At 37.4% G+C, this 27302-nt stretch overlaps 1 protein-coding gene across 3 annotated transcripts in view; it reads left to right on the forward strand.

The window, feature by feature from the left end:
- Positions 1 to 27302, forward strand: part of Lama2 (laminin subunit alpha 2) — a 679163-nt gene that overhangs the window by 270862 nt on the left and 380999 nt on the right. For all 3 annotated transcript variants that reach the window (XM_008827821.3, XM_029560968.1, XM_029560969.1), the window contains exons 5-7: positions 21851 to 22030; positions 24757 to 24846; positions 26263 to 26380. In XM_008827821.3, coding sequence (XP_008826043.1) covers positions 21851 to 22030; positions 24757 to 24846; positions 26263 to 26380 — 388 coding nt within the window. The remainder of the gene's footprint in view (positions 1 to 21850; positions 22031 to 24756; positions 24847 to 26262; positions 26381 to 27302) is intronic.

The following is a 27302-nucleotide window of genomic DNA, read 5'->3' on the forward strand; positions in this document are numbered from 1 at the left end:
AAGTCCTTTCAGAATAATTGTTTACAGAGAAGCAGAGAATTTATAACAATAAATGAATCATCCTCATTGTGCTTGTTCTGTTTTGAGATGTTTGCCTACTAAGCTTTCTAAAATTGGGAGATTTAAAAGTTAAATGAGAAGCACATTTTTCCCTCTTTGAGGACCTCAGAGTCTTTTCTTTTTCTTAACACACTTCTAATTTTATTATGACCCCCCCTTTGATGTTATTGTTTACCATCGAAGGTTTCTTTGACCTGAATATTTTAATTTAACATGGATCATTCTTTTTTATCAAATTTTTGTGAATTTCATACACTATATTTTAATCATATTTAAATCTCCTCCTCTATCTGCGCCTCTTGCTACCTCCCACCTAATTTCATATACACACACATCACACACACACACACACACACAAACACACACACATTTATATGAGTTCTGATTTCTGTCCCCAATTACCTTTTGGTTTGGGTTCATCCACTGGAGTCTAGTCAACCTGCCAAGTCTCATCTTTTAAAAAGAATTTATTGAAATTTTTGCAATTTTTATACGTTATAATTTGATGATATTTAGATCCCTTCCTCTATCCACACCTCCCCCCACTGTCCCTACCCAATTCAATATGTTAGAATAGCAAAAAGACCCATAATTTTAACTGGTCCAGACTATAAAAAACGTCTAGTCTATCTGTTGGAGGACCCACTTTTCCAGTCTCACTGGTCAATTACCTGGTGATAGAACCACTCCTGGAAAGGCAGGTTCACCTTAAGTGATGCTAAATAGATGGGCAGAACACCTGATGTGTTAATGAGGTAGCGAATATTTCCTACCCAGAACTAGCACAGTTCTCTGCAGAACTTCCACAGTATGGCCTATAGAGTCTGATTTGTGTCCTCACGTGTGCCTCCAGGTGGGTTCATCCACTGGAACTTAGTCAACTTGCCAAGAGTCCTGACCCTGTGAGAGACTGACTTTACCTTTCCCAACAGCCATGGATCATTCTTATGGATGTAGAACTTTGGATTCTAACATGACTAGTCATATGATCCATGTTATTTCAGTGAGGTGACTGTTTCAGCAAAGATCTTCCCAAACTTTTCATCTTCAGCCTAGTGATACCTGGAATAAAGCTGGAAATGATGGAAGGAGGTACTCACAAGATCAGGATACTGTGTTCTTGGAAAAGTGAATTATATTGTTAATAAGGTTCTAGATTAGACTTTCTTGGATCTCTACAAGTGAAACATTTTATGACTTCTGATTTTTATAAATATATTTACTTTGCAGGATATAGTCTACAATAAGCATATTTTCCCCATGCCCTTTTCCTTCTCCTCCCCTTTCCCATCAACCCCTTTGATCTCCTAAACAGCTTCATTTCTACTTTCTTGTCCTATATAAGTACATGATTTTATAAGATTAATCATATTAATAGACTCTTAAAAACTCTGGAAGAGGCTGTGGTACAACAGGATTTTAACACAGTAGCAACATGTTTATAAATCCAGAGTAACTAGAGTCAATTTTCTGAGGCATTGAGCTATTAAAGATTTAAAAATGACAGAAACTTCAAATCTTTCCTTAGGTAATCACTTCAGTTGACATAAATGAAAGTCATCTACTTGCTGCTTAAACCAGCATGAAAAACTAAAATTTGTGATTGTTATTTATTAATAGTATATATACTACATAATTATAGCTAACTTTTAAATTATGTCATGAGAGGTCACTAAAAATTGTTTTAATCATTCCTTAAAATATATAAACAAGTTAAATGTTCCCCTGGTGATTAATTTATACTTGCGTATGTAGCTAAATGTCCTATGAAAATTTTATTCCTAACTTTGCTAAATCTTTCATCATATGAACTGCTAATTTGTAAAGTACTAACAAAATATCAAAGGAAATTGATTTTTAAAATTTTAAATATTTATTTATTTTTATTTTGTGTGTATGAGTGTTTAGCCTGCATCTATGTAAGTGCACCCACTGTGTTCAATGCCTGTGGAGGCCAGAAATGGGTGTTGGATCCCCTGGAATTGGAGTTTCACACAATTGTTAGCAACTGTGTGAGTGCTGGGAGCTGAATCCAGGTCCTCTACAAGAGCAGCCAGTGCTCTTAACCACTGAGCCATCTCTACAGACCTGGAAACAGATTTTTCTAACATATGCATAATGTTTTTAAAAAATTAACATACGGGGCTAGAGATGGGTATGCAATTAGGAGCACTGGCTGCTCTTGCAGAGGACCCAGGTTTCATTCCCAGAACCCACATGGAGGCTAACAACCATTTGTAGCTCTAGCTCCAGGAGTCTGATGCTTCTCATGTACTCTTGTAGGCATTGCATACACAGGTGCACTTATGTACATGCAGGCAACACACATACACATAAGATTGAAAAACAAATTAAAAAAAAATTAAAAGAATAAATTAACACTTATGATGTAGATTTGAAAGAGAATTTTCTTATAAAATAAAAAGTTATTCCTTGTAAGACAAATGCTTCCTGTTGGGGTAGTGCAACTGGATACATTCAGGGGTGCTGACCATGTAAATGAACTCAGTCTTCTTCACACTAATCCAAAGTAAAAATCAGGGAAAGATGACCAAGAAAGGCTTCTCGCAGTTCTTCACTTCACAGCTGTGAAAGTCCATAGGAGAGTCTGTCACCAGATGGAAACCCAGGAATCCAGGTGGTACAGGAAGTTTACTGCCCTCCTTAGTTTCGGTGTTTGTGACCTGTGCCTTAGTGAAGACTGAGTCATTCGGAAGGACCAAACATCCTAGCTGTTCTTGTGCGTACTCTTTAACCTCTTCTAGCTTTTCCTTATTAACAAAATAATGAACACAGCAATTTTGCAACACTGAGAATTCAATAAGATGAATTAAAATTGTGGGCAGCATCCAGAATAGAATAGCTAATAATAAAAATGCTACAGATGTTACAAAGATTTTAAAACGGGGCTTTTGACTGATCCTTCATTTGACTTTGGGGTGCATAGATAGAGGAGTTAAAATTAGGATCTGAAAGTGATGACTATACTCCCTTGTTCTTTGTAGCTTTACTCATGATAACCAAGACATAGAAACAATGTATATGTTCATCAGTGGATGAATAGATAAAATGTGGCATGTACCACCTGCAGAGGAATATTATTCAGTCTTTAAAAAGGACAGACATCCAATGAGAGACAATGTGGTTGAACTCAGAGGATATTAAGTAATAGAATAAACTGGACACAGAAGGACAAATGTAATCTGGCTATAAGTTTTGAAACCAGAGATCACCTTTGGTACAGATAATCTCTAGGATGTTTACAGAACAGTGCATAGGAAGGTAGACTGTCTCGTGAACAAAGAGCAGACTGGCTTGAACATGGGGACGGATAGTCTCCATCCAGATAAAGGGGCTAATAAGGTCAGCACACAAGATGAAGAATGAGGTCCTACAGTCAGGACTCACCTCCCATAACTCACAGGGAAGCCAGGCACCAGGAGCAGCTGGCTCTCTCGCCACTCTGGAAAGTAGAGTTCAGGGACCTGGTACTACATTTGCTCCTCTGTTTCCTGGTCTGTGAGTATTAGCATCCTTTGTCCTTGTTTTAGGATCTGCATATGTTCTATGAGAATCTATGGAACTGCATCAAGCTAACTTGTTATCTTACAAACAGGATGAAATCTCAGATCCCACACAAGTCTTAGAAAACAATTTTCAAAATGCTCTTTGAAGGTCTATTTTACATATATAATCTGCCAATTTAAGGTGTGTAGTCAAATTGTATTTAGAATAGTCATAGTTTTGCAACCAGCACCACAATCAAAACTTAGATTATTTTCAGCACTCCTAAAATAAACCTTCATTGCATAAATAGTCCTCAGACCAGCTCTCTGTCACTCCCTTTGCTCCAGCTGTTCTGGGTGGACGTTTAAGGCCAAGGGGGAAGAGTAGAAGCGAGAGAACAGTTAGGAGACAAAGAGGCTGGCCGCAATTCTTAGGATAAAGGACAGCTTGGAGAGTAGTGGCAGCAGGAAGATGTGAGGAATGGTTGAATTGAAGCCAGCAGGACTTCCTGACCCATTGGATCATTCAAGAGAATGTGCCTATGGGTTTTCCATGAGGTGTTGGGGAAGGAAAGATTAAATTGCCAGAAGGGAAGTTTGGGAAGACTGAGGGTGCAGGTTGTTTTGACCAAGCATCTTGGGAGTTCAGTTTTGGATTTGCTATAAATAAAGGGTCTATTCATTATTGTGTTGAGGGTGAAGAGATAATATACAGTGATTCGAGATCTCATGAGTAATGATGCTTTAAAATATCGTTTTGGGGATTGAAAACTATGATGCTGCCTCCACCAAAGAAGTTCATGAAGATAGTACTCTAGCCTTGGGCTAGAAAAAGGGCTATCCCCCTTTAGAAGTCATCAAGAAAGTGAAACCTATATAATCAAAGCCCCAGGGCTGGAGAGATAGTTTAGTGGTTAAGTGCACTGGCTGCTCTTACACAGGACCTGGTTTCAATTCTCACCACCACCATGAAGGCTAAACACCTTCCATGGGGATCTGGCCCGTGCCATCTTCTGACCTCTGAGGGTCTTGCACAATGTGGGTACACCTACCTACATGCAAGCAATACACTCATACACATAAAGTAAAAAAAAATAAATAAATAAAAACCTTGTCAGGAGAAGGGGGTTCAAGGACCATAAATAAATACATGGCCAGACTTTTCTGGAATTGGTACACATTAAGAAAAAACAAACTAGTGTATGCTTTTTGAATCCTTCAGGATTCATATTCTAAATTCTTATATCATATCTAAATTGTTATATATTGCTTATATACTGTATTCAAATATATATCACAATGACACAAACATATTTGAAGAATAGACTTCAGAATCCACGCAAATAAAATAATTTTATGATATATTCAGTATACAATGACCACATTTAACACTGGGTATTCACAATTAGCTTCCAATTTTTATTCCTTTTTTTTTTTTTTTTTGAGACAGGGTTTCCCTGTATCTCCAGGTGGCCTGGAACTCACTATGTAGAGCAAGTTGACTTTGATCTCACAGAGATTTGCCTGCCTCTGCCTTCTGAATGCGGGTATTAGAAGATATTTGTTTTCAAATTAAATTTATTTGTGGTATTGTGAAGGCCTTGCCAATGGAATTGTATATATCAAGAAAAAGGGCTAGCAACCTGCTATCTTAGCTCCTAGTTTAACTGGGTCACAGAGATCCTATCCTATCCTGGATCTGAGCACCTCATCTTGGCAGAGTGAGTCAATCCCCACCATCTCAGCTCTCAGGCCAGCCAGGGTCTCCAGAATCCTCCCCAACTCCAGACTTCTGATTTAGAGCTCGAGCCCTAAGACCTCCCTGTGCCCCACCATCTGAGCTCTGTTGGTCCAGATCTATGCACTCCGAACCTAACCTATCAGCCTACCTGCTGATCCAGGACCCTGTACATACAATTGTGAAAATGCAGCTCAGAAGCTGCACCTCTCTTGCTGCTCTAGGACTCACCTTTTCACTGCTGAGCTAGTTAGACCCTCCCCACAGTTGTCCTCTTCCCCACCTTGCATTAGGCCCTCTCCTACTTGTCCCAACCGAGACCTCTGGATTAGCCTGGTAAGTCAGAGCCTGCCCACTGTGTCTTGATCACCCTGTTCCCACTCTGGGACCAGCCACAGTCTCGCGGCTTCAGTGTTCACATCTACTCAGCTAGTTAGACCTTCCGACGCTGTCCCCATCCCTGCCTTGGGTCCAAGCCCCTCCTTCTCTCCAGCCTGAGAGCTCTGGAATATCCTGCCAGAACCCAGCCACTGGATCCCCCAAATCTGGAATTGGACCTACACCCCTTCACCCTGCTAGAGAGCTTTTGACTAGTCAGCCTGGAACCAGCCTGTCCCACCAAAAAAAAAAAAATTAAAAAATGAGAACCTGAAGCATTCAACCAACAAAGAAATCTATATGTCCAGGCCACAACACAAAAACACAAATAATATGAGGAAAATGAAGCATTTATTGGACTCTTCCTATTAGTTTCTCTCTTATGACAAGCCAGAGTCAAGAAACACTTATTTTTATGTAAAAATGAGTTGTGTCTTGTATAACACCAAACATCTGGGTAAAAACTGACCAATATAATCAGTCATCAATGTTTATTACTATTGGGATTTTTTATGTCATAGAAATGATAAATCATAATTAGCATTTCAACTTGTAGAGCAGATGTTCAGTGGAACACAGATACAATGTTTTCCACAAGCTGGGAGGGCATGTGAGATGGTCCACCTAAGCCTAACTGTTCTTCCAGTCCCAAAGTAAAAAGTAACAAAAATTGTCAACATTATATACCCAAGGTATATGAAGATAGGCCTCATTATTTCATGAATATGAGAGTGACATTAAAATGATCATGTGCCAAAATGTGGTTTTACCTGTTACCTTTTAATTATATTAATGACTAAAAACAGAAGTGGTAGAATTACAAATTTTAAAAATTATAATATATTGTATAATTAAAAATATATTTTATGGGGCTGGAGAGGTGGATCAGCAGTTAAGAGCACTGACTGCTCTTACAGAGGACCTGGGTTCGATTCCCAGCACCCACATGGAGGCTATGAACCATCCTTAACTCCAGTTCCAGGGGAATCCAAAGCCATCTTCTGACCTCTCCGGCATTGCATGACATGGGTGTACTCACATACATGCAGGCAATACACTCATACACATAAAAAATGAAAATAATAAAAATACTTTAAAAAAATACATATTTTGTTTATTATTTTTATTTTATGTGCATGAGTGTATTGCCTGCATGTGTATAAGTGTGTCCATGTCATGCAATGCCCTCAGAGGTCAGAAGAAGGTATCAGATCCCCTAGAACAGGATTTACAGATGACTGTTAGCTGACATGCGGGTGCTAGAATCAAACCCAGGTACTCTGTAAGAGCATCCAGTGCTCTTCACTGCTGAGCCATTGTTCCAGACTTACATAATGTATAATTTAAGTAGTGTTTGTTCTCTAAAGTTAAATGTAAGATTAAGCAGATTTCATACTTCAGCCAGTGGTGTATTTTGAAAACTTGACACTGATATCTTAATATCCTTCCTAAGATGATGAATGATTTTAGACTTCAATAGAATTTGATTTTATTGTGCACCCCTCCCTTTATCTAGGACAGAACTAAACTGTATAAATCTTCGTACAAACAGACCTGTGAAAAAAATCTAATTGATAAATAGGCAACATAAGAGATTAATAACAATAATTAACTTAGAGCAATAATAGTAATATACTGTAATTGAAGATATTTGAAATGAATGATTTTAGACTTCAATAGGATTTGATTTTATTGTGCACCCCTCCCTTTATCTAGGACAGAACTAAACTGTATAAATCTTCGTACAAACAGACCTGTGAAAAAAATCTAATTGATAAATAGGCAACATAAGAGATTAATAACAATAATTAACTTAGAGCAATAATAGTAATATACTGTAATTGAAGATATTTGAATGTGGTCTGTCTGCCTTGAAAGAATCATGATAATTCAGTGTATTCACATCATGGTTGATCAGCAGGCTCTGAGACCGTGCAGAGCAAAGTTGAGGAGAAAGGGGAACTCATAAAGGAAAAAGACATTTTTGTAAACTCTCCTTGGTTACCAGTCCTTTCCTCAGATTTTCGGCATTTTCCAGCAGTTCCTGGAAGTGATCCTGAGGATTCTGAAGCTGAACGGGAGGAATTGTGGGTGGTGAGGACGTAGCTGTGTGGTCTCTGCTGTGTGGACTTCCTCTATTTTCAACTTTTTTCTCTTCTACCTTTAATGTTTTATGTTCTATTTTTCCCCAATATCCTTTACTTTTGTGAAATATTCTTCCTCCTGCGACTTCAAGAAAAATTTCAGAAAAAGGAAAACTGTAGTTTTAAAATAATAAGGCAAGGAAATATTTTTGTAGAGTACTCCAAATAATTATTTGAAATGAGCAACACTCACTTGGGTGGATAATCTCTGGAGTGCTTATTTTAAAATTGTTCATGAACTTGTAGAACTACATACATATTTGTATATTTACCCCAGGAAGGAATGGAAATTGGAGTGGTTTGTGTATACCTCTCTTCAAACTGACCCGGTGATGATGTCTTTCCTAAGAGAATCATCTCCTCCCTTATCATCAGTTCCATCATGTTTTCTCACATTCTGCAAGGAAGGAAGGAAATGTAAAAAGGAGAGAAGATACCCAAGTGAAAACAGAATGGCGCACCCCTTAGAAATGAAAATCAGTTCGACTTTATTTTTTAAATTGATATTCTTTAGAGATTTACTAAGGGAACTTTGAAGAAGCAGGCATAAGGATATTACAGTTAAGACGGAGGGTTACTCAGCCGCAGTATATTATCAGAGGACTGAAAGATCATGAGATATTTCAGAGAAAGTACTTAATTATGACTAGAGACAGAAAATGAATTCTCCAGAATGAAGTCAAAGAACTGAATATTGATCAGATTTTCAGAAAACCTACATAAAAAAACTGAACCCATAGTGGCATCCATCATAGGCCTGAGCTGTTCAAAGCTGGCTCCAGAGGGACATTCTAGCTCACTATGAATGACAAAGGCCAGGGAACATGGCCTCCGGGATCTCTGGCACTATATATCATAGTGAGATGTTTGAGACAGGAAGGGGGTAGGACATCATCTCTCCACCAAAGTAATAGAACCTACTGGGCTGCTTGTAAACAGGGTTTCAGATTATTCCTTCTCTTTCTTAAATACCTGCCATGCCTCGCCACTTGATAAGGAAAGACTTCCCCTGGTAATGAGTCTGTGTCTTCATTTGAACATCATAAGCCTGAGAGAGCCTGTGGATGGCAGTGATGCTGGTGGTGAAAGGTCGTGAAAGAGCTAGGAAACAAAGCTAGGGGGAAGTCCAAGATTGCAGATGAAAGGCAATTTTTAGAAACTGAGGTGTTAGAAAGAAGCATTTCATTCAGGCCATGAATAGTCACTGGACTTTCAGCACACCCTTCCAGGAACAAGTTCATGAGTGTAAGGACAAGAATTGCATCTGTTACTCGTGACGTTTCTTTCAGATCTTCCTAGGTGTCACTGTGATATCCTGCCTCAGTAATGAGAGTCACGTGAGCTTCATGTTTTGGAAGTAAGATAATGAGAGAGAAGAATAAAATGAAATAGTCTTGTGCTATCTGTCTTTGGCATTTAGAATGAAAACAAACATACACAAGAAAGTCTCAAGCCTAACAGCAACATCGTAACAATTTTCCTAATTTAACCGCCTTTTTTTTTGTGCTAAGGAAGAACAGTTGTGTTTTGGTCATTAATAGAAAAGGGAACTGTGCCTAAACAATCTATTATAAATTCTTCTGGGAAAACATATTACAAATAATTGGAAACAAACCTGACTCAATGAGCTTGGCCTCAAATGTATTAGAGAAAGCAATTCAGCCCTGGCCCCTGGATGATTGATTAAATGCTTTATCCCCTTTACCTTTCATTCACACTGTGTTTATCAAGAGGAAAGAGAAAAGAAATGTTGTGTAGCAAAGTCCCCTTTAGATGAATTACTTACAAAAAATGATCAATGACCTCTAATCAGCTGGTTATTCTTTTTTTCCCCTCAAGTTTTAATGGCTTAAAGTATTAGCAATTCTGCATGGGTTCCTCTAGAAAATAAGTTTTTGTCTGTCCTACCCCCCGCCAGCTAACCAACAACATGAACTGTTTCTGAGCTTCTTTAAGGGCACGGCCCGGCAGCTTCCTGTGGTCAGTTATTAGTTGGAGTCCAGCAAAAGAACAAGAACATTGTGTACTTGGTAAATCTGCTGGAAGCTTCATCTTCTGGTTGTGTGGGAGGCAAGGTCCCTGTGTGCTGGCTGTTTCTATGAAAGGACTAGGAATCTGCTGGAGCTGTACAGATGTTGAAGTGCAACAAAGCCAACATCCTACAAACCTAGTAAATAAATTATTGGGATCCAGCCTGTACAGAGCCATAGGAAGAACCTTAATATAAGAAACCATTGATAGGCATCAACACAAAATGAAGACCAACCCTCTTCATAAAGCACTTCCTTAAAACTTTGTTTGTTTAAAATATCTAGCTATCTGTGTATGTCACAAGGATGAGAACAAATTAAGCAACCCCAGAAACCTTTTAAGTCTTAAGTCAGATTTACAGAGGGTCCTTTGTTACATCACAACCCTTTTATTTTCATCTTTCTCCTCTTGCAAGCTTCTGCCCAGATGTTAGCAATTCTGCAGCCTCTTCTTCCTGCAGCTTTTGTATTACTATTTGGTCATCACCTCTGATCTCAACCCCCAAAGCCATCACGTCAGAGGATGAGAACACAGGCCATCCCCAGAGCAATAACCTCAGTACAGACCTAGAGGGAGTGGAGCAGGAACTCTTCTCATTGTTTCCTCCCTTAATCGCATGTGTGAAAATTGGGTATAGGTAAGAAGAGAAAACTTAAATTAAAAGCTGTGTCCGGCTTGGCTCTCTGCGTGTTCTTCCACTGATGCTCAACCACCTTAGCGTCTCAACCAGTTCTCCGTGGTGGTGGGTGAGAACTTCGTTACTGTCACTCACGTTTGGCGAAGGCTGTGCAGGTTGGCAATAGGTAACTAATGTCAACGGTGGAGAACAGAAAGATAGTCATTTCACGATTTTGCTTATTCTCAATAGTAACAACTAACACTAGTTTTTTTCTTTGTGCTTGTGCATTGTTCTAATCGTTTCACATGAGCTTCCTTTAATTCACACGACAGAAGTTTAAGGTGGGTATTATTTATTCTTTGCCCTTTACAGAGGAAGCCTAAGCACAGACAGTTAAGAAAATTGGTTTATTGATGCAGGGTAGTAAGGAGAAGACCCCACTGAAGACCAACTGTCTCTGATATGTGCAGCCTTAAACGATCATACTTTATGAAGACGTACACATACTTAGAAAAAAAAATCTCATAACCATAGACATAGCTGTAAGTATTCTTACAGTAATATAATACACTCAGCCTGCTGTAATGAAAAACTCAACATTTGTGGAAATATAAACTTTGTTGTGCAAAATCTTATTTATTTTGAAAATATGGTGTGGGAGAGATGGCTCAGTGTTTTAAGAGCCCTGGCTACTCTTGCAGAGGACACAGGTTCAGTTCCCAGCACCCACGTGGTGGTTAACAACTGTTCCTAACTCCATTTCCATGGGATTTCTAGCCCTCTTCTGGCCTCCACAGGCATTGCACTCACCGGTATACATCCATTAATACGTGCAGGCAAACACTCATACACATTAAAAAAAAAACCAAAAATTTAATTACCGGTGAAAAACTATGAAACTGGCAGAATAAAACCAGTCATTTCTGTTAAAAAACTAGTCCCAGTCTATGTCTAGAGTAATGGAACATGTGACTTCACTTAAAAGCATAGAAACTTGAGCACCCATTGATACACAGTTTTACTCTTGTGATGAAATATTAGGCATGGCAAGAGTAAAGAAATAAAATAACTGTACATTATGAAAGGAGATGGTAGGTGCTACCAAAAATTAGTAACCTGAAAATTAAATAAGGGAAAAAGGTGTCCAAAAAAGGGACAGGCAAGAGTCACAGGATATGAGGAGGCAAGGAGTGAACAAAGATGCTGGTTTGCAAACATGTAATGCTAGGGGGATCAGGACTATAGATAGCCTTAAAAACATGGTCCATCCTGGGAGCTATGACTCCATCCAAACTCTTTTCCAAGTATATCATTTTCTAATTTAAAGTCTCTAACATCTTGTTCTTTTAGAGTAAAATTTTTGAACCAGTAAATCTATTGAGATTTTTAATGGCTAACACAAAATGTTACATCTCTTCAAAATAGGAAAAATTAATATCATTCTGTACATTTTCATTCATGCACTTGTAAGGCACACACAATTTGTTCCCAAGGAAGCTTTGCATCAGAGAAAGACTGAAAGAGACTGAATTTCTCCTTTAAGTACATGCTCAGGTTTTATTCCAACTGAATGACACAGGACCTGGCACTGTATTTAGACCTCCTGCTCCAAGATTTTTATTTTAATTTTAAACAAGTGTTTCCACATGGGGATTGCAAACAAAACAGGAAAATGTTGCTTAAATTTTCCTCTGTGATGCTGTAAGTCTTTCAAGTGTACTGATTGTTCTGTCCTACCAATGTAGGTCATTGCTTCTTTTTTTTTTTAGCTTTTACAAAAACTTTATTGAGAATTTCATACATGCATATAAGGTATTTTGATCAAATCCATGCCCACTCCCTCCCTTCCAACACCTCCCATATCTCCCCATCACTTTTTAATTTTTCTTTTCTTGTTTTTCTTCTTTCATTTATTTATTTTTATGGGGCTTTTGGATACTCTAACATTCCCCCCTCTGAAGTGGTAACACTAAAATCTTTTAAGGATTAAATACAAGCTTATCGCTTCTTTTCTTATGTAGGATTTTTTCTCTAATTTATGTCTCCACATTAAGAAAGATCAAATTAGTTTAATAACTACTTATTTTGACCATTAATATATTTTTCCATCTCTCTCTAGCTTGAAGTTTTAGTACTTCCTACCTTGTAGAATTATCAAGATGTATAATTTTTGCATACCACTTAAATACTAAAGATTTTTAAAAAATTTTATTTATCTTGATATTAATAAGACTGTAGGAGTTGGTGGTTTAGTTCTGGATAATAATGCTTAATTCTTCAATTCAAAAATATCTATAGTTTTGATCTTCTGAAAGTTTTGCTTCTTTTTACTGGGCAACTCCACTGACATGGGTTGATGCTAGTGGTATTCTTGGGTCTGAGGCTGTCTCCTAGTTTAGTGACAACCTGGGCTGTATTCTGCCTCATTCTTTGTTTGTGCTCCGTCTGGTCCAATGGTGTGTCCTAAGTGAGAATGGGGGCCTAACAAGCAGTTTATACCAGGTGTTCCTCAATAGGCACAGTCTCACTATGCAGTGCTGGCTGGCCTGGAACGTGCTATGTAGACAAGTCTGGTCTTAAACTCTTAGAGATTCACCTGCCTGTGCCTCCCAGGTGGTAAGATTAAAAATGTAGGCCATCATGCCTGGATATTTTCCTTAATAAAAGAATAACACCCTTCTCATGAACTTGTTGGAGCATGAAACTAGTTACTGTCACATGAGTTAGTACATACAGATCACCTGTGATACTTTATGACATCGAGTAAGTGCATAATAATTACCACTATTGTTTCTACGTGCAAGGTCCTGTGTGCTGTACAGGACTATCTGAGATAGCTATGAAAGTGGAACAAATGAAAAACGATTCTATTTTCCTGGGCTGTCTGGAGCTGAGGCACACCCAAAGCAAAATTTGGAGCAATGCAAATGTCTGAGGAGAGTGAGAGAATTTCCTTCTGGTATTTTCCCTTGTGGCTTACTCTGAACCTTCTCCTGTTAGATTCTTTCCTGGCTGCGAACATCACTTGATGACTGTGTCCTTATATAGTCTTGGCTCGACAGCACATAGATTTAGCAATGACATTTGCATTTGATAAAATGTAAATGAGAAGCTCCCAAAAGAGATGGAAAAAACCTATTTTGACAACTCTTCTTTTACCCATGCAAATATTATAGAACTGAAGAAAGAAAAACACAATGGTAAATAAAATATTTTCAATTCAGAGTGCTTTAATATTACTTTTAAAAGCATTGAAAAATATATAAAATGAACTCTTTTGGATCAAGGTGCTTTCAGAATTATAAATAAAATGAAGGGTGGGGTGTACGTTTAGTTACCATTTTTCTCCTTTTGAAAATTCTAGGCATTTAGTGGCTAGGGCTTTCCTTATACGTCATGGCCAGTGGTAGTCATATGAAAAACTTTGATTTAATTTTGGTGGATTACAGGTCACCCATCAGGGCAGGTTTCGCATGAAACTAATCTAAGTTCATCTTGAACAAGGAACTTAGAAATAAATGTTTTGCTGTATTGCTTTGAGTTGTAGAAAGCAGAGCAACTAGCAGACACTTTCCAAAAAGCAGGGCCATGGCAAGGATGTGAATGTGCGACAGTTAGAACTCCTAAAGCAGCTGAGACTTTGCTTCTATTTATGACCTTTGCTAAGATTTTCACCTGGGTATTAAGCAGTTCTAGGGTGGCAGAAACCACTGTCACTTGAAATCAATCATTGGTATGGAGGGGGGAAAGAGTCACATCTAACTAACTGTGTTGCAAAATGAGAGGTAGGGTATGTTTTCTCTGACCAGCTGATATGTCAGACAAGCCCAGGATTTTGAGTAGTTTCAATAGGAGAATAAAAAGTTAAAAGATGAGATGACAAATACTATTTGAAGAGCTGATTTTCTTATTATGTTGCAATTTGTTAATGACAACCTATTTGACAGTGAAGAATTTGTTTGAATATTTCATGGAAGGAAAATCTTTCATCCAGGAAAGGCAAACACAAGAATTATAACACAAAAGAACAAGAGATAAACAATTTGAGTTTCAAAGTAGGTGTCTGAACCAAATTGCCTGTTATGGGAGAGTACAAGACCCATTAAGAAGTAGTTTAAGACTAGAGTTGTCAATGATGCAATTGTATCTGATGAACAGTCCATTAAACTGATGTTTGCTTATGTTTTTGGAACAAGTTAGCTAAGGTCAAGAACATTTGATATTTTATCCTTACAGCTTTACTTTTCAAGCAGCTCCAAAGTCATCAACCATGTAAAAGTCGCTGTTTGGGTGTATTTTCGAACTTCTAATGAAGTGGCACAGTTATAAAAGTCTTTCCAATTGAATCCACCGCACTGTACATTGCAAAAAATACCTCTTTCCAGCCCTGGTTAGGAGGAGTATTCTGTCTCTTGAGAGCCTATAGCATTTTTTATAAGCAGATCCCATTAATTCTCTTGTCAAAAAATGTCTCCTTCATGATGATACATCTCATAACTTTTCATTGATTTATCAAAGCTGCAGGGTTAACCAGTAGTAAGGTCTACTGTGGTTGATTAAATAAAGTTGAATAGTTCTTAAGTTCAAATCCAATGTCATTTAAAAAATATTTTTCACTGAGCTTTTGTAATTTTATACAACAGTTCTTAATAAACCTAGTGCATTCGGCCATACATGCCAAGTCCTATTCATTCAGGCATTTGTACCCAAATGTCCCTCAGGTGTAAATGTGTCCCTCCCATTTTCAATGATTTACAAATCCAATGTCTTACCCTTCCAAAACTACATTTGTGCTTATTCTCAACAAAAAAGAAAAATAGCCTGTTACAAGTAAACTTTAATGTAATGCAAATTAACTAATATTTAAGTCATAGTAATAAAATCAATACACTAAGATCTAATGAAATAATGGACTAAAGTTAACTTTTTGAGTTTATTTAAATCAACATAAACCATGCTGGATAGCTTTAGTTGTCAACTTGCCACACCTGGGTAGAAGGGACCTTAACTAGGGAACTGCTTCAATTGGGGAATTGTCTCCATGGGCTGACCTGTGGCTGTGTCTGTGGGGCATTTTCTTGATTACTGAGTGATGTGGGAGACACCAGCCTTCTTTGGGTGGTACAACCCCTGGGTGGGTGGTCCTACATTGGTATAAGAAAGCTGGCACAGGCCAGAAGAGCAAGCCAATAAGCAGCATTCCTCCATGGCCTGTGCTTCAGTTCCTGCCTCTAGGTTCCTGCCCTGAGTTCCTACCTTGGGCTCTCTCGGTGATGAACTATGATCCAGGAGATATAATGCAAGTAAACCCTTTCCTTCCCAAGTTGATGTTGGTCAGAGTGTTTTGTCACAACATCACTTGAAGGCAAACCAGAACATAAATCAAAATGCCCTGAAAGAAAATAATATGAAGGACTATTAGCTTTAATTTTGTGAAAATAGCACACTCAAAGATTGAATAATATTAATAACAGAATAATTTGATCACTTGTTCTAAGGAATTCATTTTTAGATAGAAAACTAGTTAAATTTAGTATGTATTTAAAACCTAACTTCATTCATTCAAAACATTTTAGTTAGGTGTTAATTTTTGGCAGATACTATCCTGTATGCTTGAGACTACATCAGTTCAAAAATAAATCCCAGAAATTCCTAAGCCCTTGGTACTCGTGTTCTAGAGGCTAGAGAGAAATAATCAATAGTAATGCTTCAGGTTTAAAATGATGAGAATGTGGTCCAAGATGGTTTCAGTGGAAGTGTTGGGTAGCGATTGGTTGCCAGACACGCTTCGAAAGTGAAACCAGTAAAATTTTCAGATAAATTTGACATAAAATGAAAGAAAACAAAAGGAGCTTCTCATGGCTTTCAGTTGTTGGTGGGAAGTAGCATAAAGGAAAGAATTGTTTAGTGAAATTGAGAAGGCTGGGACTGTAGAAGCTTCCTGCCTGATTCTTATTGGACAGCTTATGGAAATTGAGCAAATAGGCAGTTAGTTTCTGCACTCTGTCATTCAGAGAAGTCAGGTTTGGTGGCCTAGATGTAGGAGACATGGAAAGCCATGCACTTTGATGGGATGACTATATATGTGACTGGGATTAGAGAAGAGGTACTCTAATATTAAGAAGTTAGAGAAGAACTGATATGTAAGTTGAGCAACTTCACCCAAAAATCCCCAAATCTGAAATGCTCAAAAATGTGAGAATAAATAGCCCATAAGAACACAAGCAGACAATCTCACCCCAAATCTCATGATGGATTGCAGTCAAGACATAGGTACACTGAACATACATAAAATGACCTCCTGGTTATGTATGTAAGGTACATATGAAACATAATTAATGTTAAACATGGGTCCTATTCGGAAGATATCCCATTAGGTATATTTAAATATCATGAAAGATTAAAAAATTCCAGAATATGAAATATTTCTGTCTAAAGCCCTTCAAATAATGCATAATCAACCCAAAACAGTGACAAAGTTTGAGAAAGAGATCCAAAGAAGTCAGATGACAGACAAGGACTACATATCTGCAGAGTTAATAGAATAATATCTTGTTTAAGTTGCTACTAGTAGGTCACATATGTCAAGGACTGAGGACTGGTCATTTTAGCTAGTAACATGAAGCCAGGGTGACTTGTTAGAGCAGAAGTGGAATGGATGAAGCTGTGGAATAGGAGAAACACAAGGGCAGCACAGACCAGTAGGCTATGCCTTCTACTGGGAGCCAGATCCAGAGCTTTACCCTGTGCTAGAAACAATAAAATGTTGTCGCACTGTCCCATTTTCCTAAGCTTCCAACATCTCATTTCCCTTCTGCAAATACACAATCTAAAATAAAACAGATTAGGCCAATTTTCCAAAATCATCCTCATAGTCTCACTCTCCTAGAAGTAATACCATATTAGACATAATTAGATTTAAAAGGTTCCCAGATCTCTCTCTCTCTCTCTCTCTCTCTCTCTCTCTCTCTCTCTCTTGGTTCCAGAGCAGGTTTCTAGCCTTTGGGTAACCTTTAACAAATCTTCACATACTTTGACCACAAAGATGACTAGTTAATTTCATTCTACTATTTGGGTTCATGGGATCAGTGATCAGTTTACTTTCAAGTTGTACCTATTTCATTGCCTGCTCCTAGAGGTTTCTAATACAAATCAGATTTTGAAAATGTTCTAATGGAGCATATTACTTTTCAAACTTCATCTCCTTCCACTACTCACTGCAAACTTTCTAGTGTGTATTACTGTTCTTCAAACAGCCTTCATTTTCTTGTCTGTCCATCCCCATAGCAGAAAGGTATTAGGACTATATAGTATTTCCAGCAATATAAAGCATGTGTAGTCATATCATAAGGGAAATTTTCCATAGTAGAAATCTGATTATTTTCTGCAGAAAACATTTTAAAATTGTACTTGAAAATAAAATGCCACAGATGCACAGAGGTCTTACCCATCTCCAAAGAGAATGGGATATAGAGTATGCTCAACCTCATGCAAAACACAGTCATTTGGATGAGCAGAGTATTATACTGATGAAATCATTTGGTAATAAAAGGAAGTTTTCTGATGAGTTTTCACCCTTTATTTGTCTGTTAAAAGCTCATTTCAGAGAAAAGTCATTTGAAAATCTAAAGAGCCATTTGATAATCACACTCGGATATTTTCAGTTGGAACTGATTCCTGTAACGGCATGGATGTACATCCACCAGTGTGTCTGTAACAGGAACCATTTCAGAAGAGACTAGATTGCCACAGATTCCCAGGGCCTCACAGCAAGGCAGTGGTAGGCTTGTGGTCAGATACTTTTCATCTTCCTTAATGACAGACACACTCCAGTTGTCACCCCATAGGAAATCAGGAAGTACGCTAAACAATCCCCGTAAACTTGAAATTGCACATATTGTACTGAAGGAAACATCCTAGCCAATGTTTGGATTTATTTTGAAGGAGAGTGAGAAGAAAAGAAAGAAAGAGGGGGATTTTTGGAAGAAAGCTGCACACGACATCACCAAACAGCTGGCTGGTTTGTGTCCCAGAAACAGCTTGGGACTAGCTGTGCTCACAAGATCTCTTAACAGAGAGACTTGATGAAAATACCAAAGCTGTGAGGAGAAGTGTTCTTCTGCTGAATGTTTCATGGTGCTACCCTGTGGCTGACTAACTGAAATGAGAACGCACACACCTATTTTTTAAATGTCTGACTGTGCAGGTGAGGAATTAACTGATTCCTTAAATAGTGTGGATGTGGTTCACCATAGTATCAACACCAAGGAAACGGTAATAGGTAACAATGCACAGAAACTCCAGTCCTCCACATTTAGTAATTCCTAAACTTCAAATCATTCTGGAGGACAGTCAAGGGAGAACTAGAAGAAAATTTAAACATGAATTCAAGGGCACTGGTGACCTTTTTAAAAATATTTTATTATTTTTATGTGTATGAGTGTATTGCCTGCCTGGAGGTAAGTGCACCCATGTCGTGCAATGCCCCCAAGGACAAAAGAGACCATTGGATCCCTTGGAACTGGAGTTATGGACAGTTGTTAGCTGCCATGTGGGTACTGGGATTCAAACCCGGGTCTTCTGCAAAAACAATCAGTGTTCTTAACTGCTGAGCCATCTCTCCAGCCCTGTTAATCTCTGAGAGAAACTAGTTTTAATGGGTTCATGTAACATTTGTTCATCCTCTGAGCATTTAATGGAGACCTCTTGAAACAATAGGGATAACTTGATTTAAAATGCATTATTTTTTTTTTCTGGGCCCACACAGTGACTCGTGCCTTTAATCCCAGCCCTTGGGAGGCAGGGACAGGTAGATCTCTGTAAGATCAAGGCCAGCCTGATCTACATAGCCAGTTCCAGGTCAGCTGGGCTACAGGAAGATCCTGTCTCAAAAAAAAAAGTTTTGGCTTACCTGTTAGATGCCAGAACTATGAAACAGTAGAAAATTCACCTTACTCTTAGAAATTTCTAGTAATGGAGGATATGTAGTATCAAGAAATTTAGCATTTTAGGAAATTTTGCATTCTATTACCCCCCCATGTATTGATTCAATGAATTTATTCATTGCAAAATATCAAAGTTTGATTCAATTAGCTGGAACCTTTCATATTTTTATCATAAAGCATTTTTGGTCAGTTTTAGTTTGTGTGTGTGACATCAGAATTAGTTTCTCATCTCAGAGTTTGCTAGATTTCTCCAGTGACTAAAGCAGTTTATTGGCAGTCAGTTTGTAAAACGCTCACTGGGGTTGTCTCAAAGTAGGATGCTAAGATGGAAATACATATCATTGACTTGCCTGTCAAAAAACGTAATTAACACAGATGATATACTGCTTTGCAAAAGCCGATGAAAATTCCAGAGGTGACCTGAGTCACAGCTCCCCAGTGCCTGTACAGCCTACACTGAGCACTCACCCACTATGGTATAAGCCTCTACTTTTAGTTTTCCTGTCATTTTTCCCCATGTGCTGATCTACATTCATGTCTGTGTTTGTGTGTATATTTTTAGCTCAAAACCTACCACTCAATTTCAATAATTCTGGTTTGATTAGGTTTATTACATAAGGAATATTCCATTTATATAAGACAAAAATGAAAACACTTATTTTATCAGCATATTTGAGTATTTTTTTCTTTTTTATGGTTGCACATAACTCAGTATGTAGGTATGTAATTTATTTAACTAGTCTCACACTGATGAACATTAGGTTTTTTCCACTCTTTTGCTCTGTTCCCCCAAATAATAAAAGAATAATATTTCTTTTGTGCTATCAAGCTGTTAGAGTTCTATAGACTGGGTGGCTTATAAACAGGAAAAATAGATTTCTTACAGTCCTGAAAGCTGGCAGGCTGAAGTCAGAGGTCAGCATGGCGCATATGAATCAGCCCAAGAACTCTTTACTGGAGTGTATACTCTGGACTTGTGTTTTCACCTGATGGACAGGAAGCTAGTTTTCTGGCATCTTTTTATTAGGGTGCTAATTCCACTTTCATGAAAGTGTCTTCCTTAGGATCCAATTACCTTCTAAAGGTCCCACATCCAAATACCATCACAATGAAATCAAAGATACAGCATATACATTTAAGAGTGGCAACTGGAAACTTCGGTCCATTGGATATATTTAGTTCATGTGTATATCATTTTATAACCTGTATGATAATTCCAGAAGTAAAATTATAGGCCAATAACTCTGCACATTTCTAATTTTGAAATTTGCTGCCCAGTTCAGTTGTTGAGTTGTGCCATTTTACTTCATAACTACAAGTGTAAGAGATAGAACTATACATCCTTATTCTTGACATTAGAGAGTATTATCTATATTGGGAATTTTATCAACCTAAAAATAGGAAAGGGTTTATCAGTGAACTTTGAGTAAACATTTACCTTATTTGATGGTCAGTATTTTATGTAGCTTATAAGTCACTTACATTTGTGTTTTTTTTAAAAGTGCTCATAACATGCTTTCTTCATTGTTGTGTTACACTGTTGGTCTTTTTCTTATCGATTTACAAGTGTTCTTCAGATACTAAGGTCCGACTTCTTTTATTTGAGGTAGTTCTCTGGATTTATTTGATCCTTCATTAGAATTCTTTGCTCTTGAGAGAGCATGCCAGCTTCATGCACATTTGGGGGAAGTTCCATTTATACACACAAATGGTCTGATCAAATTGTTTGTTTTCTGGTGTCAACTGTGCTAAATTATTTTCCTAAAAAAGTCATCGTTACTTCCACATTGAATGCATTTTCAGACAATGCATTTTTCTTACAGTATATTATAGCCTATATAAATTTTTGTCTTCTTTGTCTATCAATTACTAAAAAGAAATAAATCACAACAAAAACAGATCTATTGAAATGTCTGTGAGCAGAGATTTGTCTAGTTTCCATCAAAATTTATCATTTTTCCTCTCTATATTATCTCTAAAATATATTTCCCCATACATCATGAGATGATTTCAATTTCAGAATTATTTTTGTTCCTAATGGGGTCCTATTTTTGTTAGATACGGGTAACATTTTATGACCAAGTTTTCTTAATTTCTACTATATAGCAGAGTTTAAAATAATTCAGAGCACAATAATTTTCAGGAAAAGAATAGTTGATTTAATAGTCAGTTTATGGAAATGCTGTGAACGGTAAGACAATGCAATGGCTCAGAAGAGACGATCCTAAGTAACTGCATCATGCAGTAAAGGGGCTATATGACATATGAGCAACCTTACCACGTGCACACATATTGAAAGCATCATAAATACCTCAGTTGCTTCACCATGCTCTGATGTGGAAACATGAGTCCACATCTGCTGTGTTGGGTTACAGGAAAATAAACACAATTAAAAATAAAACTTTTAAATTGTTTTCTGCCTCATGTAGATTCACATTTCTTTGATCAATGGGCGACCAAGTGCTGATGATCCCTCTCCTGAACTATTGGAATTCACCTCTGCTCGCTATATTCGCCTGAGATTTCAGCGGATCCGTACTTTGAATGCTGACTTGATGATGTTTGCTCACAAAGACCCCAGAGAAATCGACCCCATTGTCACAAGAAGAGTAAGTTATGGGAAGTTATTTTGGAGCCTGTGAAATAATATCAACCCATCATCTTGTCTGTGGAGAAATCTAGAAAGAAATTGTTCTGTGGTTTGTAAGGATGTTATCATTAAAGACTTTGAAATTCAGCAGACCTTCCTTTGTTCAAATCCAAGCTCTGCTGTGTGTTAGCTATATAGCATTTATCAAGCCCTTCAAAATTCTTCAACTGTAATTTCTTCTTTTGTAAACTGAGGATCATAATATCTAGTTCATAATATTTTTTAAAAGCACTAAATTAGTTTTGTCACTTTGGGTGATCTGTACTGTTATATTGTCTCTGGGAAGTTACTACTGAACATTCGAGGGCTTTGAAACACTTTTAGCTATAATGAACATAAGGAAATTCATTTTATGTATTTGTTATGCACATACAACTGATGTTCTTGTGGGACCATATATTCTAATTCAGTAAGTATATGACTGGATGGAGATTCTAGTAGGTTCCAGACATGTCAGTGTTGCTGGTCCATACATCATGCTATCTCATCAAATATTCCAACTCCATCAATGAATGATGAACCATAGTATTAAACCCAGCACTGCTACAGGGGAAAATGATTCCACATACTGCTTTGGTTCTTATGAATAAAATAACAGAAGCAAACAAAAGTTTAAAACATCTTTTCAATAGATCTTTGAACTACCGAAGCTAACAGCCATGCTGTTTTCCAGTACCAAGCAGGATATGTGGGACAAAGGCATAGATGATAAGCCCAGATTACCATGAGTGATCATTTTTATTCTGAGTACGCTATACCTTAAGCACTGGTTTGTGTCACCTCTCTATCTGCACCTACATAACCAAGGCATTACAATAGGTTCTATTAAGCCGTGACTTACAGGTACATCTGTGCTAACAAATTGATTGCTGTATGATCAAAGATGTAGATAAGAAAAAAGGCTGTAGAGTGAATCTAAAATTGTGGACAAAGCACCAGATATATTCATGACTCAACAGACTGGATACCACACTCTCCAAACATTCCTCACTTGGTTTCCCTCCCCATTGTCTAATTTCCCTACCCTTAACCTCTCCATCATCACAAAATAACTTTTAAAGTTTTCATTATCCCCATATAATATATGGTAGATGTCTTTTGCTTTCCAAATCTGAAATAATTTTACTTCACATTATACTTCACCATATTGTCAATTGCCTTATGCAGAAGTAATCATTTCATAACAATGTTTGGATTCTTCACATGTTTAAAAAATCACCTTTAATTCTAATTTTAGCAAGAGGAAGACAAAATAATATTAAAGTAGAATTTATTCTTTCTTGACAAGAATCTGAGGGAAAAATCAATGGAAATAAATTATTGTTCCTTTTATCATCTTTTGCAGGAGCAGAGTGGGGGTTGGAGTGCACATTTATTATTTACACCTGCATTGTATATGAGCCTTTGAAATAGTTCAGTGGAAGTCAACATATGCATATGCTTTCTGAAGTGCTCAAGTTCAATAAATACTATGTGCAAATTTAAATATATAAAAATAGAATATTACATTTTGACTGTTCATAATTCAAAAGCAAAACACAATACCTTCATATTTAAAACAAATTTCCCAATTTTAAAAGCATCTACAAGTAACACTGTACCAGTTTTTTGAGTAAATATCTCCATTTGTATCTATGTCATTATGTTGTGAAATTAGGTGAAAAAGAGATTTTTTTTTTAATATTATCTAAATTACCTAACACATACCAGTAGTCAGTAGTTCAATATCTAGGCCTAACAAAAAGCATAAGACAAGAAAAATATTTTAAAATATCTTACACATAAAAAACACAAGCAAAAGAGGAAGGTAATAAAGAAAGCAGTAAATAGAAAAATTAAGAGTTTTAGTTAGGGAGCTCAGGTCGTACCCGTATACATGTTCTGCTAAATCTGCTACTTTTTCTTACGTATAATTAGACTGGTAGAACTTTCCTCCACTGAGTGTTATTTGGATGCTGTATAATAATGGAAAAGCCTATGGTGATTATAAAATGTTATACACATATTAATTAAAATTTTAATTTAGTCTAGCTGTGTAATTATGAACAGTATTTTTAAGAGAACTGGTTGATTAAAATAACTATGTCTATTGCCTTGTGTTAACTTCTGATAAGAAAGTGGTAGTATGGATATTCTAACATCATAAAAGTAAGTATTCTGCAAATGGAACTTGCACTTTACTTTTTTCCTTCTCAAATCCTTGTGAATGTGGATAAGATGCATCGTCGTCACCACAATTTCCCCTAAATTTATTTGTTTCTTTTCAAAATATCAGGTCAAATAAAACATTTTGATTCATGGATGCCTGATTTCTCATGATCACAATTAAAGTGTTTTTCTTTTAAGAAACTATATAAAAACAGTTGTGGAGAATTACTGTCCTCAGCCCCCAGGTCAAAGCTGCAATAGGCCTGGATGCCCCACCCTGGTTGTTGTGAAACCCATGGGAAATAAATTCCTGGGATGCCCAAGTTACATAAATTGCAGGCCTTCTTTCGAGGGGATCTGTGTGTAGAGCTAGGAGTTGCTCTGTCAATTTAGGGAGCCCTGACTTGCCTTCAAGAAACACAAGTTACCTCAAACAGACCAAAAGCAAAAAATGAAGCTTTGACTGAATGCTGCCTCTGGCTGCTTCCCCCTTCTGACCATCCTGATGGTGCTTCTCTCTGGGTTGCTTTTTTGCAGTATTACTACTCAGTCAAGGATATTTCGGTTGGAGGGATGTGCATCTGCTATGGTCATGCTCGGGCTTGTCCACTTGATCCAGCAACAAATGTATGTATATTTATAGGATGCTTAAGCAAAATGAAACTCTGAACTATAAAATGCTTGAAGAGAGGCTTTGCTGAGAGGAAAGGCAGTGAATGGGTGTCAGGTCCCCACTTAGATGCTATAACCGGAAGCCTTGCCAGAGTGAAATAGAGCTGGCAGTTAAGATGATAGACTTGGACGTCAACCCTCATGGTATCAGAAAACAGATTAGTTTTTTTTTTTCTCCCCCTCACAAAAGTTCCAAACTGGTATCTATTTTGAAGCATCTCTAGCTGTGACAACATGCTGCATGATTTAGCTTTTGAGAATGCCTGCCATCAATCTACCTGTCCAAGCCTTTTATGTTTTTAAATAAAAAATGCAAATAAATGAAAATTATGCATGGAGGTAAACATATGAGTGGCCCTATAACAGGAAGCTGATGTGGGGAGGGACAAGAAGAAATCAGGTAGAAGAGAGCATCCAAGTGTTGAAACTGCCTAGCCTGAAAATCCTGCAAAGTTTTGTGTAGAATTTTTCATTAATGACAACGAATGTATTAGGTGAACATAACCTAAAGAAGAAGATGAATGAGCATGTGTTTTTCTCAAGTCATAAACAAACTAGCGAAATTCAAAATCATCTATGTGCAGTGTATGGAAGAGATATATTGAATTGCAAGATAAGTAAATGTCTGTAAGGCCACACATTTTTTTGCTTCTATTAGAACTATATTACAAATGACATTACACATAAAGGTACTTTTTTGATTAATGGCTTATTTGATGTTATCTCCTAGGAATATTAAAAACCCTGTTATCTTTTCTGGACCAGGTTGCAGTGCAGCTTGCTGTACATTACTGTGTTGTCTACTAAGGTCAATGATGAGCAGTATTTCTCAAGCTTTGGGAGCCCACAAAGCAGCCTGGGAAGGGTAGTCCCTTGTGAATAGAGACTGGAACTCAGAACCCACACAGATAGAAGACATAGCGATGGGGAGACTAGATTTCTATACACCTAGATGCACAGTTGGGGAAGATAAACTTTCTTTTTTTTTTTCTTTTTTTTTTTTTTTTTTTTTTTTTTTTTTTTTTGGCACATCCAAAAATGTTAACAGCACTTTGAAAGGAGCTTTATAGTAGCCATCTGCCCTGGAAAGCACAGATTCCAGGCACCAAAGACAAATTTAGTCTCCAAGTGGCCATCTGCTTTCTTTAGAACCTAACCCAGTGGTTCCAGACCTAGCCTGGACCACTTTTTCCTGGTGTGGATCAGTTGCGGCCACCCAAGGCACTGTTTCCTGCCCAGGCTGAGCATGATTTTACGTTTTAGTCTAGAAATTTTCTCTTTTCTTTGTCAGTCTTCTAGAAAGAGCCTCTCCCCTATAGTTTTAAATAATATTTGAAATGTACCTGTCTCCCTGACCCCTTTTGTGGCTAGAAATCTCGCTGTGAGTGTGAGCACAACACCTGTGGGGAGAGCTGTGACAGGTGCTGTCCCGGATTCCATCAGAAGCCCTGGAGGGCTGGGACTTTCCTGACCAAGACTGAGTGTGAAGGTATGCTCCTGACTTTCTGGGTCACAGGGTCATCTCCATGTGCTGATGTTGGTTTGTAGCGTTCACCCTTCCAGTTATGCATTGTTTCCTGACAAATCCTTTATCTCACTTAGTCCTTCAGCTTTCCAGGGCTTTCATCTTATTTTAATTTGTTAAATGTTTGCTAAATGCCTGTGAACCTATAAGAATTATGAGAACTATGTGAAAAATATTGTATACTATTTGTCATCAGGAAAACCTAGTATTTATAGCATAGGATGCACACAACATTCACATAAACACACGTACACAAAGATACATGCAAGCACAAACACACAGAGCCAAACACAACCACAGGCAAATACACAAAAACACAAACCACACATAAACACACAGATAAATGCAAATACACACAGGGAAAAACACACAAATACACAAAACACAAGTATGCACACAAATATATATACATACATGCAAACTCAAACACAAAAAAAAATACATAGAAACACCGAGGAATACACACACAACAAATGCATTTACACAAACATACATGAATGCATAGACACGTACAAACATACAAATACAAAAGCACACATATACATATAAATGGAAGTGGAAATAAATATAAGTAGAACTAAGACTATATAGAGATGCACTTCCTGAGCACAGGTGCTTGTGAAATGGCTTGGGAGTCTGTAATAGCTTGTACTCTTTGCAGATGCTCCCTTGAAACCCTTACTGTATTCCCTCTAACCCCAAATAGACTTTTTAAAAAATTTTTAATAACTATATGATTAGATGAAGCATATCACTACAGCTTTAACATATTCAGTAACACACACCAGAGCAAGAGTACATCTCTTTCACAAGTGGGTGCAAGTTTTTAAGTTTACAGTTGAATTAGTAAGTTATACAATATTGAACTCAGTATAAGCCCTGTAAG

This window comes from Nannospalax galili, unplaced genomic scaffold (genome assembly GCF_000622305.1).
Source record: "Nannospalax galili isolate Female #2095 unplaced genomic scaffold, S.galili_v1.0 scaffold53, whole genome shotgun sequence".
NCBI lineage: Eukaryota > Metazoa > Chordata > Mammalia > Rodentia > Spalacidae > Nannospalax > Nannospalax galili.